This window comes from Equus caballus, chromosome 3, assembly GCF_041296265.1.
Source record: "Equus caballus isolate H_3958 breed thoroughbred chromosome 3, TB-T2T, whole genome shotgun sequence".
NCBI lineage: Eukaryota > Metazoa > Chordata > Mammalia > Perissodactyla > Equidae > Equus > Equus caballus.
The window spans coordinates 93,998,986-94,019,236 of NC_091686.1; the positions used below are offsets into that span (position 1 = coordinate 93,998,986).

General features: G+C 36.5%; 1 protein-coding gene across 2 annotated transcripts in view; it reads right to left on the minus strand.

Moving 5' to 3' along the window:
• Nucleotides 1-20,251, minus strand: part of WDR19 (WD repeat domain 19) — a 92,223-nt gene that overhangs the window by 52,304 nt on the left and 19,668 nt on the right. For both annotated transcript variants that reach the window (XM_005608822.4, XM_070263981.1), the window contains 6 exons: nt 20,042-20,215; nt 11,873-11,943; nt 11,237-11,409; nt 11,034-11,148; nt 10,061-10,167; nt 9,201-9,323 (listed from right to left, as the gene is read on the minus strand). In XM_005608822.4, the coding sequence (XP_005608879.1) occupies nt 9,201-9,323; nt 10,061-10,167; nt 11,034-11,148; nt 11,237-11,409; nt 11,873-11,943; nt 20,042-20,215 (763 nt within the window). The remainder of the gene's footprint in view (nt 1-9,200; nt 9,324-10,060; nt 10,168-11,033; nt 11,149-11,236; nt 11,410-11,872; nt 11,944-20,041; nt 20,216-20,251) is intronic.

The window sequence follows — 20,251 nt, forward strand, 5'->3', positions numbered from 1 at the left end:
TCTTTTGTGACTGCTTTCTTTTATTTAACAAAATGTTTTCAAGTTTTATCTATGTTGTAGTATGTATCAGGATATTATTCCTTTTTGTTGCTAAATAATATTCCATTATATAGACATACCATATGCTATTTATCCATTCATCAGTTGATGGACATTTGGGTTGCTTCTACCTTTTCTATTACTATGTTGCTATGAACACTCATGTATAAGGTTTTGTGTGCACATGTATTTTCATTTCTCTTGGGTATACCTAGGAGTATAATTTCTGGGTCATTTGGTAACTCCCTGTCTAACCTGGTGAAGAAATGCCAGACTGTTTTCCCAAGCAGCTGCACCATTTTACATTCCTACCAGCAGTGCATAAGGGTTCTGATTTCTCTAAATCCTCACCAACTGACTTTTTGGTTATAGCCCTCACAGTGGATGTGAACTGGCATCTTCACATTTACTCCTGGGCATTTATTACAGAAAAATGAAAACTTAGGTTCAAGCAAAAACCTGTATATGAATGTTCATAGAAGCTTCATTTGTAATAGTCAAAAACTGGAAAAAATTCAGATGTCCTTTAATGGATGAATGCTTAAACAAACTGGTATATCCATACCACGGAATACTACTCATCAGTAAAAAGGGACAACCTATTGATACACACAACAACTCGGATAAATCTCCAGAGAATTATGCTGAGTGAAAAAAGCCAATCCCAATAGGTTATATACTGTATGATTCCATTTATATAACATTATCAAAGTGACAAAACTACAGACATGGAGAATAAATAGATTATTTGTTACCTGGGATTAAGGATGGGTGGGGGCAGGAGGGAAGTGGGTGTGGATATAAAACAGCAACATGAAGGATCCTTGCAGTGATACAACTGTTCTGTATCTTGACTATCAATGTCAATATCCTGGTTGTGATATATAATATAACGTGAGCATCGGGGGAAACTAGGAAAAGGGAATACAGGATCGACCTGTATTGTTTCTTACAACTGCATGTGAGTCTACAATGATCTCAAGATAAAAAGTTTAATTAAAATAAAAACACATGATAACATATTGGACTTCTGTTTAAGCCAAGATGGAGCAACAGACTGGATTTAACCTTCCCACCCCAAACAACCAAAAATAACAGACAAAAAACATGAAAAAACAGTTTTCAAGATATTGGGATAAGGCAACAGAAGACAGTGGTCTCTGAGAGATGGTAAACAAATGAGGTAAGTCCTATTGAGGTAAGTCCTATGATTGCTCCCCTTTTTCCCTTGAGAGAGTTTTCAAGCCATGGCAAAGGGAGAGGAACACAGGCGGAGTGTGACTCCCTGAGTTGAGTAGCTTGAGCTGACAGCCTGGGGAGAACATGGTGGCTAGACTTTGCAGGGAGGACTATCAGAGAGGAGAAAGCTGCACAGAGAGAGAGCCCTGGAGACTGCAGAGGGTCCCTGTTGAGTCTTTGATGGAGAACTGATCACTGCACATATATGAGAAAACTGGCGAGGCCAGAATCTGCTGGAAGGAATCATCCAAAAGGATTAGTGGGAACAGCACTCACACAGGACTGCGAACAGGCACTGTTCCCAACAGCCAGATTGCAAAACTCGTCATTCACAGGGCACCAGGCAGAGTACTCAGGAAGGTCTTGCTTCAGAAGTGGGAAATAACTAGCTGTAGACTGAGCAGTGTTTCACATCTGCCTAGGAAGTCAGAAAAGCTAGATTCAAAAGGGTCAAACCGTTTCCGAGTAAATTAGCTGCATCCCAGAACAAAGCTCAAGAATATTTTTAGGAATACAAAAATATCCAGCAGCCCAAAAGGTAAAATTACCAGGTACACAAAGAAGTAGGAAAACATGACCCATAATGAGGAGAATAATTAATCAATCAAACATGACCCAGAACTGACCCAGATATCAGAACAGCAGACAAGATCATTACAAATTATTAAGACTGTATTTCACATGTTTAAAAAGTTAAGTGGAGACATGGAAGAAACAAAAACAGACTCGAATAGATCTTCTGCAGGTGAAAACTATGTCTGAAATGGAAAATACATTAGACGAGATTAATGGCAGATTAGGCATTACAGACAAAAAGACTAGTGACCTTGAAATAAAGCAGTAGAAATTACCCAAAATGAAAGAGAAAAACGAATTCAAAAAAATTTAAAGAGCATCAACTGTGGGATAACTTAAAGTGGCATAATACACATGTAATTGGAGTTTTTAAAGTGGGGAGTGAGAAGAGGGAAAAAAAATTTTTGAAGAAATAACGGCTGTAAATGTTTCAAATTTGATTAAAACTAAAAACCTCTGGATTCAAGAAGCTCAACGACCCCAAGCACAAGAAACATGAAAAAAACTACATCAGGACACATCACAATCAACTTGCTCAAAACCAGTGATAAAGATAAAATCTTAAAAGCAGATGGAGGAAAAAGATAGATTTACACACAGGGGAAGAAAGATAAGGATGACAGATTTCTCACTGGAAATAACACAAGTAAGAAGACAGTGCAGCAACATCTTTAAAAGAAAACATGAAAGAAAGAAAGAAAAAAACTTTCAACCCAGAATTCTAAATCTAGCAAAAATATCTTTCAAAGATGAAGATGAAATAGAGACGTTTTCAGACACAAAAGCTACATAAAGAGTTCATCACCAGCAGAAGAGCACTACAAATGATGATACGGGAAGACCTTTAGCAGAAGAAAAACGATACCAGCTGGAACTACAGATCTACGTAACAGGATGAAGAACACCAAAAATGGTAACTACACAGATAAATATATATTTTTTATATTTAAATCTCTTTAAAAGATAACTGTTTAAACAAAACTAATGCCAAGGTATTGTGGGGTTTATAATGTCTGTAAAAGTAACATGCATGACAACAATAGCACTAAGTCTAGGAAGGGAGAAATGGACAAACACTATTCTAATAAATGTACATATACTACTTACTATACCTTAAGTGGTATAATATCACTTGAAGGTAGCTGGTGATAAGTTAAAGACGCATACTACAAAACCTAAAACAACCACTAAAACAACAAACAGTGGTAGCTAATAAGATGTAACAAATGAGATAAAATCAAATAATAAAAAATACACAATCCAGGGGCTGGCTCCACAGCCAAGCTGTTAAAGTTCTGAACCCTCTGCTTTGGTGGCCTGAATTCGCGGGTTCAGATCCTAGGCGTGGACCTGCTCCACTCGTCAGCCATGCTGTGGAAGCATCCCATATATGAAGTAGAGGAGGATTGGCATGGATGTTAGCTCAAGGCTAATCTTCCTCAAGCAAAAAAAAGAGGAAGATTGGCAATGGATGTTAGCTCAGGGTCAATCTTTCTCACCAAAAAAAAAAAAAAAATCCAACAGAAGGCAAAAGAAGAGGAAAAAGGCAACAAAGAACAGATGAGACAAATAGAAAACAAATAGCAAGATGACAGACTCAACCTAAGCATACAGATAATCTCATTAATTCAAAATCTACACATCCCCAATTAAAAGGCAGAGAGATTTTCAGATTGTGATATCCAATTATATGCTGCTTCTAAGAAAAACATTTTACATATAAAGGCACAAATAGGTTAAAAATAAAAGAATGAAAAAAGATATACCAGGATAACATTCTAGAACACAGTAATGGCTGTATTAATATCAGACAAAATAGATTTCAGAGCAAAGACTATTACCAGGGATAAAGGATGAAGGGGCTACCTTATCAAGAGAACATAATAATCCTAAATGGTTATGCACCTAATAACAGAGCTTCAATATACATAAAGCAAAACACTGATAGAACCGCAAAGACAAACAAACTCACATTTGTAATCTGAGTTTTCAATACTCTTTCCTAAATAATTGATAGAACAAGTATATATAGTTAGAAAGAATATAGAAGTCTTGAACATTGCCAACCAACTTGATCTAATTGACATTCTGGAAGAGTATACACATTCTTTCCAAGTACAAAAGAACACTTACCAAGATAGATCATATTCCGTACCATAAAATAAGTCTGACAAACTTAAAAGGACTTAAGTCATACAAAGTCTGTTCACTAACCACAACAGAATTAAATCAGAAATCAGTAATAGAAAGATCTCTGCAAAGATCTCGATTGTTTGAAACTAAACGGCAGACTTCTAAAAAACCAATGGGTCAAAGAAGAAATTAAAAGAAATTAAAAGTATTTTGAACTGAATAAAAATGAAAACACACCATATCAGAATTTGTGGGATGCTGCTAAGGTAGCACTTGGGGAAAGCTTCCAGCAGCAAAGGAGTACATTAGAAAAGAAGAATGGTTTCAACCCAAGGAACTCAGCTTCCATCTTAAGAAACTAGAAAAAGAACAACAACTAAAGCCAAAATAACCAGGAGAAAGGAAATGAAGATCAGAGCAGAAATCAATAAAATAAAAAGCAGAAAAACAACAGAGAAAAATCAATGAAGCAAAAAGCTGGTTCTTTGAAAAGACCAACAAAACTGACAAACCTCTATGCAGACTAATCAGGAAAAAAGACAAGACACAAATTAGAAAAATCAGAAATGAGATAGGTGACTATCAGAGATTCTACAAATATTAAAAGGATAATAAGGAATATTATGAATAATTTTATGCCTATACATTTGATAACTTAGAGGAATAGACAAATTCCTTGAAAGATACAAACTACCAAAGCTCGCTCATGAAGAAAACAGACAACCTGAATAGCCTGATATCTATTAAAGCAATTGAATTTGTAGTTTAAAATCTTCCCACAAAGAAAACTCCAGCCCAGATGGCTTTGTAGGACAGCTCTCCATGGGACCCTGGCGACCTTGCAATCTCCACGTAGGCCACAGAGGCAAGGCTCAACTATACTCTGACCCATGTCTTGGCAGAATGCTCTGTTATCTTCCCAGGAACATGGTGAGATAGGCAGTCTTGTGAAAAACTGTCACAAAGTCATTTCTCCACAGATGCCTCTCCAGTTTGGTAGCATCCTAACAAAGCCCCTACAAAGTCTGTTTTTTTTTTTTTTTGCTGCTGGAAGCTTTCCCCAAGTGCTACCTTAGTAGCATCCCACAAATTCTGATATGGTGTGTTTTCATTTTTATTCAGTTCAAAATACTTTTAATTTCTTCTTTGACCCATTGGTTTTTTAGAAGTCTGCCGTTTAGTTTCAAACAATCGAGATCTTTGCAGAGATCTTTCTATTACTGATTTCTGATTTAATTCTGTTGTGGTTAGTGAACAGACTTTGTAGGGGCTAGGGATGTGGGGAGCTGATATCATGCTGACCTTGCCTTTGCTGTCTACATCCTTTTGTGTTTGTTTTCTCTTTACTGGCTGAATTGCAGCAAGCCAACCTAGCAGGTACCATGGAACTGCTCCTTAGGAATTGCTTGACCACTTGATAGGCTTCACTGGTGAAGTCTACCAAATATTTAAGGAAAAAAATAATACTAATTCTAGTCAACTCTTCCAGAAAATTGAAGGTGACAAACTCATTCTATGAGGCCAGCACTACCCTGATACTAAAACCAGACAAAGGCATTATATGAAAACAGCAGAACAATATCCCTCATGAACACAGATGTAAAGATTCTAATCAAAATTTTAGCAAATGAATTCAATAATGTATAAAAAGGAGAATATATAATGATCAAGTGGGAGTTATTCCATGAATGCTGGGTTGGTTTAACACTGGAAAATTAATCAATATAATTCACAGATTATAAACAAACTAAAGAAGAAAACCCATGTGGTCATTTCAATACATGGAGAAAAAGCATTTGATAAAATCCAACATCCATAAAAACTCTCAGCAAACTAGGAATAGAAGGGACTTCTTCGTAGTCCCTTCTTCAACCTGATAACAGGCATCTGTAAAAGACGTACAGCTAACGTCATACTTAATGGTCAAGAACAAGATGAAGACACCCACTCTCAACACTCCTATTCAACAATGTATTGGAATGAAAGGCATCAGATTGGAAAGGAAGAAGTATAACTATCTTTATTTGCAGACGACATGATCATCTATATAGAAAATCCAATGGAATCTACCAGAAAACCATTAGAACTAATATGTGAGTTTAGCTGGGTTGCTGTATACAAGATTAACATACAAAAATCCATTGCATTTCTGTATGCGAGATATGAATAATCAAAAACAGAAATTAAAAAGCAATACCATGTACAAAAGAATAAAAATAAGAAATACTTAGGTATAAACCAGACAAAATATGTGAAAAACCTGTACACAGAAAAGTCCAAAACATTGCTAAGAGAAATGAAAGACAACCTAAATAAAGGGAGATATATTCTTAGGTGGGAAGACTCAATATTGTTAAGATGGCAATTGATCGTTAAGTTCAACATGATCCCAATAAAAATCCAAGCAGGCTTTTTATAAACATTGACAAGCTTATTGTAAAATTCAAATTGATGCAAACGACTGAGAATAGCCAAAACAACTTGGAAAAAGAGACACAAAGTTGGAGGGCTAACACTATCTGATTTCAAGACCTATTATAAAGCTAATCAAAAGACTGTGGTATCAGTGTAAAGACAAACAAATAGATCAATGGGATGAACAGAGAATCCAGAAAAAGACCTACACATTTACGGACAATTGACTTTTGACAAACGTACAAAGACAATGCACCAGAGGAAGTACAGTCTTTTCAGTAACTAGTGCCGAACAAGTGGATGTTTATATCGAAAAAAATGAACTTTGATCAACACCTCACAGTATAAACAAAAATTATCTTAAAATGGATCCCAGGGGCTGGCCTGGTGGCCAGCAGTTAAGTGCGCATGTTCTGTTTTGTGGCCTGGGGTTCACCGGTTCGGATCCCAGGTGCGGACATGGCACCACTTGGCAAGCCATGCTGTGGTAGGCGTCCCACATATAAAGTAGAGGAAGATGGGCACGGATGTTAGCTCAGGGCCAGTCTTCCTCAGCAAAAAGAGGAGGATTGGCGGCAGATGTTAGCTCAGGGCTAATCTGCCTCAAAAAAAAAAAAAAAAAAAAAGATCGCAGACCTAAAAGTAAAACATAAAATTATAAAACTTCTAGGAGAAAACATAGGAGAAAAGACATACAGACAGCAAAGAAGCATATGAAAAGATGCTCTACATGATTTGTCCATTAGGAAAATGCAAATTAAAATCACAATGAAAGATCACTACACACTTCTGAGAGTGGCTAAAATTAAAAAGATTGACCATATCAAGTGTCAGTGAGGATGCAGAGGAACCGGAATGTTCACACACCGTTGATGGGAATGTAAAGTGGGACAACCAATTTAGAGAGCAGTTTGTCAATTCCTTAAGTTAAACATACACATGCCATATGATGCAGCCATTCCACTTCTAGGTATTTATGCAAGAGAAAAGAAAGTATATGTCCACACAAAGCCTTGAACACAAATAATTATAGCAGATTTGCAAATAACCCAAATGTCCATCCATACGTTCACAGATAAGCAAATTATGACATATGCATACTATGGAACACTACTCAGCAAGAAAAAAGAATAAAATATTGACATGCACAACAATATGGACAGATCTCAAAATAATTATACTGAAGCCAGACACAAAGGCGTACATACTATATGATTCCATTTATATAAAACTTTAGAAAATACTAATTCATCTATAGCGACAGAAAGCACTGAGTGGGGAGGGATGGGAAGGAGGAATCACAAAGGGGCAAGAGGAAACTTTTGTGGGTGATGGATATGTTCACTGTTTTGACTGAGTTGATGGTGTTTCACAGGTGTATACACATGTCAAAACTTATCAAATTGTAAACTTTAAATAGTGTGGTTTATTGTATATCAATTATACTTTAATAAAGCTACTAAAAAATAAAACTCAGCATCTTCAGAATCACTCAAGAATGAGATACACCACAAGAAAAATAAATTTATAACTATGTGTGGTGACCGATGCTAACTAGATTTATTGCGGTGATCATCCTGCAATATATCGAATCATTTTGCAAAAATATTTAATCATGATGCTGTACACTTGGAAACTAACATAACGTTATACGTCAATTATACCTCAATAAAGAAATAAAAAGCATGAGGTAGAGATAAATGCAGCTTTACTGGTAGGCTGCTACACTTTGAATTCTTATTTCAAAACGCTGTGTGGCACAGTGGATTTTCCATTAGGCAATCTTATTCAACTTCCACCTCTGCTACAAATTTGCTAGCTTCTCAGTCTTCACTGTCCTCATCTCTAAAATTTCCCTGCTTATTTTACAGAGCTCATGAGAGAAAACAAGTGAGATTAGGGCTTTATAAACTGTTATGCGTCATATAAATTTATTGTATTTACTAAATTTACTGTATCACTTACCACTTTACCTGATACACGAGACCTACTTTACCATAACAGCACAAAGATTAATTATTTTAGGTTTAATTTAAATTTGAAAGACTCTCTCTTATGGTAATAAGCATGTTTTAAAACATGCTCTTTTTAAAAAAATAATTTCATTGAGAAAATGAAAACTTTGAAACAGTGAGTAATTGTTTTTCTGATGTGGAAAGCAATGCTTTTTCTACCAACTTTACTGGATTCTTTTGGAGAATAAACAAGGTAAGAGGTATGATATGCTTTGAAAACTCTGAAAACATTTTACAAATATAAGATGCTATTACTATATTTTAAATCCATGTGGCTAATATAATACTTAGAGGTATAGGGTTATGATTGTTCAAAAGACCAAGAAAGTAAAATGGGATTGTCAACATTCAATTAATTTTAATATTTATTAAGTGCCTACTAAATATAGGTACTGGAGGTATAAAGTTGAATGAGGTATCTTGGATTCATCATCAAATTAAACCTTAAGGTCTCTATATTAGGAAAATGAAGCTTGGAAGGGTTAAGCAGCAGCTAGCAAGTCAGAGAACTGGTATTTGAGCCCAGATTTTCCAGACTCCAAAGTCTGCCCTTTTCACTATGCCATCAAAATTGCTTATAATCAAAAAAGCACTTGATACTAGCAAATAATATTACCTATGTGCTCTACATAAGTACATGTTTTCATACATTTATATTATATAATTATAAATATTATATTTATGTGACATAATATATAATACATTTATATATAATAAATACATTATATTACAAAGTAAAAATTGGCAATCCCTTATGTTCTGTATTAGAGAAGACATACGTACATCTGTACCATAGATGAGGAAATCCCCAGTTAAGGCGTGACACAGAATACGGCACTTATCATCCACTGCTGGGAAAAGTCGAGTCTCACGTTCTTCTTGAGCGTCCAACATTTCACTTTCTATCTAAAACATCAAGAATAATAATGGCTCATATACTTGGGTAAACCTGGTCTGCAATATCTAGAGGGTAGGAAGGGTCTTTTTCTTTTGTTCAATTAAACGGTCAGACTCGCCAGACTACCAGAGACCAGTTTACTCAAAAGCTATCGGACAGGAAGCACAGCTTGCTAGCGGGGCAGCATTAGACATGGCCCTTCAGCGGGCATAGTCTTCACAGCAGGCTCTGCAGCTGTTTAGTAGCTAATTTCTTTGGCCTGCCACATGCAAAGAGTCAAGAAACAGATACGGGAGATGCCCTGGTTTAGAAGCCCCATCTTCCAGGTGCTAATATCTTTGAACAACTTAATAGGTATAGTTTTGAGGATTCCTAGCAAGCGACATGCCCAAATATAAGAGCCAATGCATTTTTATAGTTTTTTTTTAATAGTCAATCAGATTTTTATAGTTGATTTATAGTTCCTTCTAGATGCAAATTACCAACAGGGTCATTTTTACCTTAAGCAATGTTGTGAGTAGCACAGTTGATACTTTGTCAGGTTTCTGGGGAATAGAGCTTGAAAGTTAACTGAATGTCTCATACACAAGGCAAGAGTTTTGTTAAACTTCATCCATATCCAGCTTTCTAGCTAGTTTGTACAAAGTTGCTTCCTGATAGTTACAGTTCTTGATAATTAGACATTAGGCCGTTTATCGTCATCATTTAACTGAGCAGGCCTCCAGGACATCAAAATTTTACTTACCAAATGTAACTGGACTTTGCCTTCAAAAAGCGCAGCGGCATAGTCGGAATGAAGGCAAACGCTAGCTACTGTCCCCAGATATTCCATATCTTTCAATTTTTTCACGCCTGTAGCAATTTAAAGAAAACAATTAAAATATAACTTTATCTTATATAAAGATTTGCAAATAATTTTTAAACGTATGCCTTTACAAGAACATTCTGAACTTAAAATCTTTATATTAGCCATTCTAAAGAAAATCTTAGTTGTCATATAAATTTGCCCTCAGGAATTCCATAATTGTTCACATGCAACAGAGAAATAGAAAATAAAATCACATGCGAAATAACCAAAAATTAAACCGTAGTGACAATAACAATTTACTCTTAATAGTGTACTTTACCTGAGGATAACTCTCAGGCTTGCTCTATTCCTGAGGGGTATCTGACCTCCAGTGGGAAAGGGGTGGAGACAGGAGGGAGGGTAAGAAAAAGCAAGGCTCCCTCAGATGCTAATGGTCATTATTCAAAGAATAAAAGGGGGGAGGAAACTAACATTTATTAAGTACCTACCAGTGGAGAAGTGCCTAAGAAAGTCATTACGGAACAGCAGATTGCATGTTTTAGTTCATTTAATTTTCCTCACAAGTAGAAGAATCCTTGTTTCCCAGATGAGTAGACGAAGGCTCAAGGGGTAAAGACTTAGTCTACATGCAGCTAAGAGAGGCAAAAGGGGAATCTGAATCCAGGGCCTAATTCTAAAGGTCACACTCTGCCACTGTGCTATGCTGTCTTCACTACGAAGGTAAAGAATAAAACCTTCCCCAAAATTAGGACATTTTTTAGAGGATTCACAAAACTATTTAAGCTAAGAAAGAGATGTCTGAAGACAAAAAGAGTGAAAGACTTGGTCTTAAAGGAAACTTTCAGTGCTTCCCAAATAATAACAGAAATGCTATGTTAGATAGGAAAACCACAACTGCTTTTAGACTTGCCATTCTCTCCAAGGACATAAAACCAAGCTCGGTTATTCATTCCCACAGCTAGATGATAAAGGCCTACTGCTACAAAGTTGGGTTCCACGTCAACGGAAATTGTGATTGGTGGCTCCTATAACACAGAAAAGTAACAGCAGTAAATCAACTGCTAAACCTGATTTGACTTTATTAATAAAATAAAAATAACACCATTTTCATACTCCTTCAACAGGGTTGGCTACAGTGACTTCAAGGAGAGAGGTGAGACATGCAATCCTTGTGCTGCAGGCATCCCCGAGTATGGGAAGCTTGGTCAGGAAAACATGGAGTGAGCCCCTTTGGGTAGACAAGGCCAGCAACTGGCCATCATCTGTCCAGGACAAGGTGCCCAACCCTGAAATAATTGACAAAATAAAAGATTATTCAAAAACAAATGTACTGTTGCAGGCAAACAAACAAATATTTTCACTTAAGCACCCAGAAGCATAAAAATCTTCAAATGTTTTCTTTAATAGTTTCAATGGTCTTTATTTGGAACTAGGAAATTCACCCAGGATTGGCATATGAACACAAGCACTGATTCATTCAATACTGGCTCAAAGAGAAAATATGTAAGAAGAGAATTGGAAATGGGATAAAAATCACTATAAATCTTTGCATCAAAGTGGACTTATACCCTTCCAGTCAAGGAGCATGACTCAACAGAATTACTAAAATAAGGAGGCCATTTTAGGGCACTCTAGTGAAGGGTGTTAATTTTATTCCTCCTATAATGAAGGCAAATCATACAATAACAAAAACATTCCTCTGTGTAATTGCACTGATAAAATGTCAATCTGCTTCAGAAAAATAAGTACCTTTATTTTCATCATCCAGGTTGATTATAGCATACATGTCTTTTAATTCTGCCAAGTCATGGATTTTAATGCTGAAAAATAAGAAAAATATATTTTAAATATAAGCATTAAGTAAAACTGTTTTAGTTCCCAAAAAATTACAATCTATGGAACAGGTCAGTGTTCTACAAAAAGGGATGTGCAGGATGATCTATTGGGTTAAAACAAAAAGCTATTATAATTTCTATATTTAATTATATCTTAAATTGGGGGGTGGGGGGCGGTGCCCAGCTTAATTCTCTGATCTACAGCTTCAGGAACAAGGAGGCTTAAATTGTCCTGAAGAAAAGTTTGAGTAGGAAAACATTCTCCTGCGCAGTATTAATTACTGTAAGATGAAACGGGTTTCTCTTTGCAATGTGCTCCCCCCACCACTCAGAGTTCTTTCACATAAAAAGAAGTGAGGTGTAATAGAAAGAGCATTCAATTTGGAATCATGAGGCACAGGTTGAAAGTTCTGGAAAATTGGGGCATAATATTACTTCATAGGGTTACTGGAGAGAGTAAGTTGGTTGATGCAAATGAAAGCTGTGTAGCACCATTTTGGGACCTAATAGTTGTGATATCTCTTTCCTCCTTGTCTCTTTTCCTCTCTCTTTCCTTCCTTCCTCCGTCCCCTTCCTCCCAGTGTTTTCCCTTTATATATTTTCCTTCATCGTTTTCCTTTAATTAAACTTTGTCTTTTGACATAATTGTAGACCCACATGCAGTTGTAAGAAATAATATGGACAGATCCTGTGTACCCTTTACCTTTTCCCCCAGAGGTAACATCTTGAGAAACTACAGTATAATATCATAATCAGGATATTGACATTGACACAATCCACGAATCTTATTCAGATGTCCCCAGTTTTACTTGGACTTCTTCTGTGTGTGCACATGCATGTGTATTTAGTTCTATGCAATTTTATCACATGTGAGATTCCTGAGATCCCCAACCACAGTCAGGATACAGAACAGTTTTATCACCGGAAAGATCCCTCGTGTTGCCCTTTTATAAACACACGTACCTCCTTCCTCCCCACCCAGCCCCATCCCTCACCCCTGGCCTCCACTACTTCTCCATTTCTATAATTTTATCATTTCAAGAATATTATATAAATGGAATCATACAGTGTACAACTTTTGGGGATTGGCTTTTTTCCACTCAGCATAATTCTCTGGAGATTCATCCGAGTTGTTGTGTGCATCAATAGTTTGATCCTTTTTATTGCTGAGTAGTATTTCATAGGATGATGTACCAGTTTCTTAACCATTCACCCACTGAAGGACATCTGGATTGTTTCTAATTGTTGACGATTACAAATAAAGCTGCTATAAACATTCATATTCAGGTTTCTCTGTGAACATAAGTTTTCATGTCTCTGGGAAAAGTGGCCAGGACTGCAATTGCTGGGCCATATGGTAACTGCGTGTTCAGTTTAAGAAACTGCCAAATTGTTTTCTAGAGTAGCAGTACCATTTTATATTCCTACCAGGAATGTATGAGTGATCCAGTTTCTCCTGATCCTTGTCAGCATTTGGTGTTGTCACTATTTTTAACTATAGCCATTCTAACAGATTGCAGTAATACCTCATTGTGGTTTGAATTTGCATCTCTCTAATGGCTAATGATGTTGAACACCTTTTCATGTGTTGATCTACCATCTGTATATCTTCTTTGTTGAAATGTATGTCTTTTGCCCATTTTCTAACTGGATTGTTTGGTTTTTTAACTTTTGAGAGAACCCTTTATATATTTTAGATACTAGTCCTCTATTGGATCTGTGGTTTGCAAATATCTTTCCTCACTTTACTGCTTATCTGTCCATTCTCTTAACAGAATCTTTCACAGAGCAAAAGTTTTTAATTTTGATGAAGCCTAATTTACCAATTTTTCCTCATATAGATCATGTTTTTGGTTTCAAATTTAAGAATGCTTTGCCTAACCCTAGATCCAGAAGATTTTCCATTTTTTATGTAAAAATGTTACAATTTTGTATTTTACATTTAACTCCATGATCCACTAATTTTTTTTTAAAGATTTTACTTTTTTCCTTTTTCTCCCCAAAGCCCCCTGGTACATAGTTGTATATTCTTAGTTGTGGGTCCTTCTAGTTGTGGCATGTGGGACGCTGCCTTAGTGTGGTTTGACGAGCAGTGCCATGTCCGTGCCCAGGATTTGAACCAACGAAACACTGGGCCACCTGCAGCGGAGCGCGCGAACTTAACTACTTAGCCATGGGGCCAGCCCCCACTGAGTTAATTTTTGATTAAGGTGTAAGGTTTAGCTTCAGCTTCATTTCTTTTTTGCTTATGGATGTCCAATTGTTCCAGTACCATTTGTTGAAAAGGCTATTTTAATTCTATTGAATTACTTTTGCATTTTTGTCAAGAGTCAGTTGTACATATTTGTGTGGGTTTATTTCTGGCTTCTTTATTCTGTTCCATTGATCTCTCTGTCTTTCCCTTTGCCAATACCACATGGTCTTGATTCCTGCAGCTATACAGTAAACTTCAATATCAGGTAGAACGATTCTTCTCATTTTATTGCTCTTTTTTAAAGATTGCTTGTAGCTATTTTAGAACATCGTTTTGCATATGCATTTTAGAATAAACTTGTCTATATCTACAAAAAAACATGCTGGGATGCTGATATGAATTTCATTAAAACTATAGATCAGTTTGGAGAGAACTGACATCTTTACCATATTGAATCTTCTAACCTATGAACACAGTATATCTCTCTATTCATTTGGGTCTTCATTGATTTCTCTCAGCAGCACTATGCAATTTTCATTTTCTTTGGAGTGATTAAAAATGGTATTATATTTTTAATTTGGTTTCCACACATTCATTGTTAGTATATAGAAATGTGATTGATTTCTGTGTGTTGATCTTGTATCCTGCAACCTTGCTGAACTCACTTATTTTAGATCTAGGAGTTTTTTTGTTTGTAGATTCCTTGGGATTTTCTACACAGATGATCACATCATCTGCAAATAGACATAGTTTTACTTCTCCCTTTCCAGTCTAGATGTGGTTTATTTCTTTTTCTTGCCTTATTGCAGTGGCTAGAACTTCTACTATTAGGTTGAGTTAGAGTAGGGAGAGTGGATATCCTCGCCTTGTTCCCAATCTTAGGAGTCAGGCATTCAGTCTTTCACCATTAAGCATGATGTTAGCTATAGATTTCTTGTAGATGTTCTTTAACAAGTTGAGGTAATTCCCCTTTATTCCTAATTTGCTGAGATTTTTATCATGAATATAAAATATTTTTTGTGTATCAATTGATGTGATGTGTTTTTTCTTTAGCTGTCGTTATAGTAATTACATTGATTTTTGAATGTTAAACCAGTTTGCATACTTGGAATAAATCCGACTTGGTTATGAGCTATAATTCTTTTTACACATTGCTGGATTCAGTTTGCTAAATTTTATTGAGGATTTTTGTGTCCAAGTTCATGAGAGGTATTGGTCTGTAGTTTGCTTTCTTTTTCTTATATTCTCTTTGATTTTGACATAAGGGCAATATCAGCATTATAAAATAAGTTAAGAAGCATTCCTTCCTCTTATTTTATGAAGAGATTTTGTAAAATAGATGCTAATTATTTTTTAAATGTCTGGTAGAATTCTCCACTGACACTATCTGGACCTGGGATTTATTTTTCAGGAGCTTTACGACTATTAGTCAATTTCTTTAATGGTCACAGGGCTAATTCAGATCATCTATTTCATCTGGGTTGAGTTTTGGTAGTTAACGGTTTTTCAAGACTTGTTCCATATCTTCTAAGTTGTCAAATTTCTGAGTGTAAAGTTGTTAGTAGTATTCCTTTATTATCCTCTTAGTGGCTTCCAGATCTGTAGTGATACTCCTGTTTCATTCTTAACATTGGTGGATTTGTGTCTTCTCTCTTTTATTTTAGTCATTCTAGCTAGAGGTTTGTTAATTTTAGTTTTTCACATGAACAGCTTTTTGTTTGATTTTTTCCTATTTTTAAATTTCCAATTTCATCAATTTCTCCTCTTTATTTTCTTCCTTCTGCTTTGGGTTTATTTTGCTCTTCTCTTCCTAGTTTCCTGAGGTAGGAACTTAGATTATTGATCTGAGACCTTTTCTCTTTCCTATGTAAGCATTTAATATTATAAATTTTCTTCTCAACACTCCTTTTGCTGCTTCATACATTTTGATATGTTGCATTTCAATTTTCATTCAGTTCTATGCATTTTTAAATTTGCTTTGAGATTTATTCTCTGACCCCCTGAATTATTTGGAAGTAGGTTAATTTCCAAGTGATTAGAAAATTTCCTGTCATCTTTGTGTTACTGATTTTGAGTAATTACATTACATCAAGTGTAATGTAATTACATTGAGTGTGATTACATTATGTTTAGAGATTTAAACTTGAAATCATACAAAACGAGTTTAAGGCAGAGTGACCTTAACCTGACACTAGCCCCTCATGCAAGTACATGCCCGAGACAGCCCACAGAGTCACAAGCAAACATAAGTTCCTGACATGACTTCCCCAACAGCCCTAGTGATCAACAGTCTCCCCTGCCTCCCAGCGCCTTCCCCATATGTGCCCCTTAGATAAGACCCCCATGGAGCTTAACAAACCCTGCTTTTTTGATTTGAATTGACTCCAACCTTAGCTCAGGAACCCTAAAGTAGACCATCCATGAATCCTATTAAAGGCATGTGCCCCAAGTCCTGTCTCTTTCTGTCTGCACTCTGCCTTGACCTCCCTGTGAGGCCCCTTGAGGCCTGCCAGGTACTTCCTCCAGACATTTGAATAATAAACTTCTCTATTTCAATTCCTCTTGTGTGTTGTTGAATCACAGCTCACCATCCGGCACCCTGTGCTTCACTTAATAAGTGTTAATTTGACAAATTCAGAACAAAGTCTTTTATCTTCTTGTTGATCTCCTGTCTAGTTGTTCTATACATTATTCAAAGCAGGGTACTGAAGTCTCCAACTATTATTGTTAAATTGTCTATTTTTCCCTTCAATTCTGTCAGTTTTTACGTCTTGTATTTTGGGGCTCTGTTGTAAGGTGCATACTCATTTAGCATTATTTTATCTGAACAATATGCAATACCCCTGTTTATCTCTGGTAATTTTCTTTCCCATTTGTCTGGTATCAATATAGCCACCCCAGGTTCCTTTTGATTAGTGTCTGAATGATCTTTTTCCATCTTTTTACTTTTACCTAGTTATATCACGATATTTGAAGTGAGTTTCTCATAGACAGCATATAATAGGGTCATTTAAAAATTCCATTCTAGGGGCAGGCCCCGTGGCCGAGTGGTTAAGTTTGTGTGCTCTGCTTTGGCAGCCCAGGGCGTCAGTGGTTTGAATACTGGCCGTGGACACGGCACCGCTCATCAGGCCATGCTGAGGCGGCATCCCACATACCACAAGTAAAAGAACCTGCAACTAAAATATACAACTATGGACTGGGGGGATTTGGGGAGAAAAAGCAGGAAAAAAAGAAAGAAGATTGGCAAGAGTTGTCAGCTCAGGTGCCAATCTTTAAAAAGAAAAAAAAATTCCTTTCTAATAGTCTATGTCTAATAACTTTGTCATTTACATTTAACATAGTTATTGATATGTTTTTTATTTGTTTCTACTTGTTCTTTCTGTCTTTTGTTCTGTTTTTCCTTTCTTCTTCTAGATTTGAACATTTTTTAGTATTCCATTTTAATTTATCTATTGTTTTTGTATTATTTCTTCACATAGTTTTAGTGGTTGCTCTAGATTACAATATACATACTTAATTTCTCATAGTCTATTCAGAATCAATATTTTACCACTTCAAGTGGAATGTAGAAATCTTATCACATATAAGAACTTTACCATCTCCCCTTCATGTTGTAGTTGTCTTATGTATTGCATCTTTCATGGATTGAACACACTATCAGACAATACTATAATTTTTGCTTTCAATAGCCATGTATGTTAAAGATCTTAAAAGAAAAAAATAGTCTGTTATATGTACCAAGATATTTGCCATTTCTGTTGCTCTTCCTTCATTCTTGATGCCCCAGATTTCCTCTGTCATCTGTTCTCTTCTATCTGAAGAACTTCCTTCAGCAATTATTTTAGATCAGATCTGCTAGCAATAAATTCTCTTCATTTTTGCATCCGAGAACGTTTATTTCACCTTCATTACTGATCACTATTTTCATTGGATACAAAATTTCAGGTGACACTTCTTTTCCTTCAGCACTTTAGAAATGTTGTAATGCTTCCTTCTGTCCTCTACGGTTTATGGTGAGAAATCCACTGTCATTCAAACTGTTGTTCTCTGGCTACTTTCAAGGTTTTTCCTTTGTCTGGAGTTTTTAGCAGTTTGATTATGATGTGTCTGGGCCTAGATTTCTTTGGATTTATCCTTTTGTGGATTTGTTGAGCTTCTGTAATATATAGGTTTATGTCTTTTGCCAAATGTGAGAAGTTTTCAGCTACTATTTCGGAGACTCTTATGACACAAATGTTAGACCTTTTGTTACTGTTTCACAGGTCCCTAAGGCTCTGTTTACTTTTTTCCAATCTTTTTATTCTCTGTGTTCAGACTGGATATTCTATTAATCTATCCTCAAGTTCACTGACCCTTTACGCTGTAACCTCCATTCTGCTATTAAGTACACAGCATTAATTATATCTTTTGGTTCTAAAATTTCCATTTGGTTCTTCTTTGTAGGTTCTATTTCTTTTCTGAGACTATGTCTCCATTTGTTTTGAGAATGCTAGCCCTTACCTCTTGGAGCATTTTTATAATAGTTGCTATCTGCATTATCTTGGCATTGGCATCTTTTGATTGCCTTTTTCTAAGCGAGTTGAAGTTTTCCTGATTCTTCATACATCTACTAATTTGGGCTTACATTCTAGACATTTTGAATATTATGTTAGGAGACTCTGTGTCTTGTTTAAATCCTGAAGAAGGTTAATTTTTCTTTTTTTTAACCAGGCAATCAACTCGGTTGGTTTCAGGCCACAAGTTTCAACTAGCCGTCTGTGGATTATGGTTTAAATGTCAGTTCCATTTTCAAAGCCTTTGCAGTGGTATTCAGATATGTCCCTGCCTGGCCCACTCAGTGGCCAGTATAGTACCCGGGCCATGATCTATCCCTTAGTTCAGTTCTCAAAACCTTTATGAGGAGACATGCATATGCAGCTCAGGGGGATCACAAATATCTTTATAGGATTGCTTTCCAGAGCTCCTCCCTCGCCAGGATCTCCCTGGTATTTTCTGGTTCCCTGCGGCTCCCGTTTTTGGTCTTCTAGCAGGAAAGCTGGAGCTCTGGGTACCCTGTTCTGCCTTGTATTTCCCATAACTGCACCCACACCTGCAGCTAAGCAGTGGGAGGAGAGAGAGAAAAATAAGCAACAGGGGTTTGCCCCACCTTCTTGAGACCACAGCTCCTCTAATTGGAGAGGAGGGTTATCCTCCATCAGAATTTTAGGTGCCTGTGGGTCCTTGCTGCCACTACCATGGTGAGATTGCTTAGGGGCTGAGGTATGAGAGAACAGAGAAATAAAAAGAAAGAAAATTGGGAGATTTCCCCAACTCTCTCTGAGTGTTAGGAGTTCTCTTTCCTGCAACTTGAGCCAGAATTAGAGGGCTCCTCTCAGAGCTCTTTCTGTCTATCCTCTGGTGCCTACTTCTGGATTTCGGGCTGCCTTGAGTCCTGAGAGAGACCAGAAGACAAGCAGGAGACTCACTGCTGGTTCGGTGGTACTTCAAATTTTGGTCTTCCTCTCCAATCTGCCTGCTACTATTTGATTCTCAGAGTCCCTAAATAGCTATTCCATGCATCCTTCCCAGGTTTTATAACTGCATTCAGTGAGAGGGAGGGTGGAGAGGGCTTACTCCACGGTACCCGGAACTGCCTATTTTATTCTTAAGATTGATTTTTAAAGCACACTCTATTTTAGGTTTTGTATTCAGTATGCATTTAGTATTTTGGGTTTTGCCCTGAGTATTAAAGGGAGAAGTAAAGGAGTGTTAGAAAGTTTCAATTGCAAGCATGTTCTAAGAGTGCAAGAAAGTATGGTTGATAGATTCACGTTAGCTATCAAAGTCTTGTTGACTGTTGAATACTCCTCATATGAGCTTTCCTGGGAATTTGTGAATATAACTTACCAGTTATCGCCACAGGTAGCAGCTTTGTTAAGGGTCTGTGATACTGCAATACTGGTTAGACTATCTTTATGGTCATGAGCCTGAAATATTTCTTGACCAATCTCTCGAAAATGAGTGGAAATGACCACAAAAATTCCACGTGAGAAACCAATCATGATGTAGCCATCACCATACCTATAGTAACAAAGACAATAATACAGCAAAAAGGGA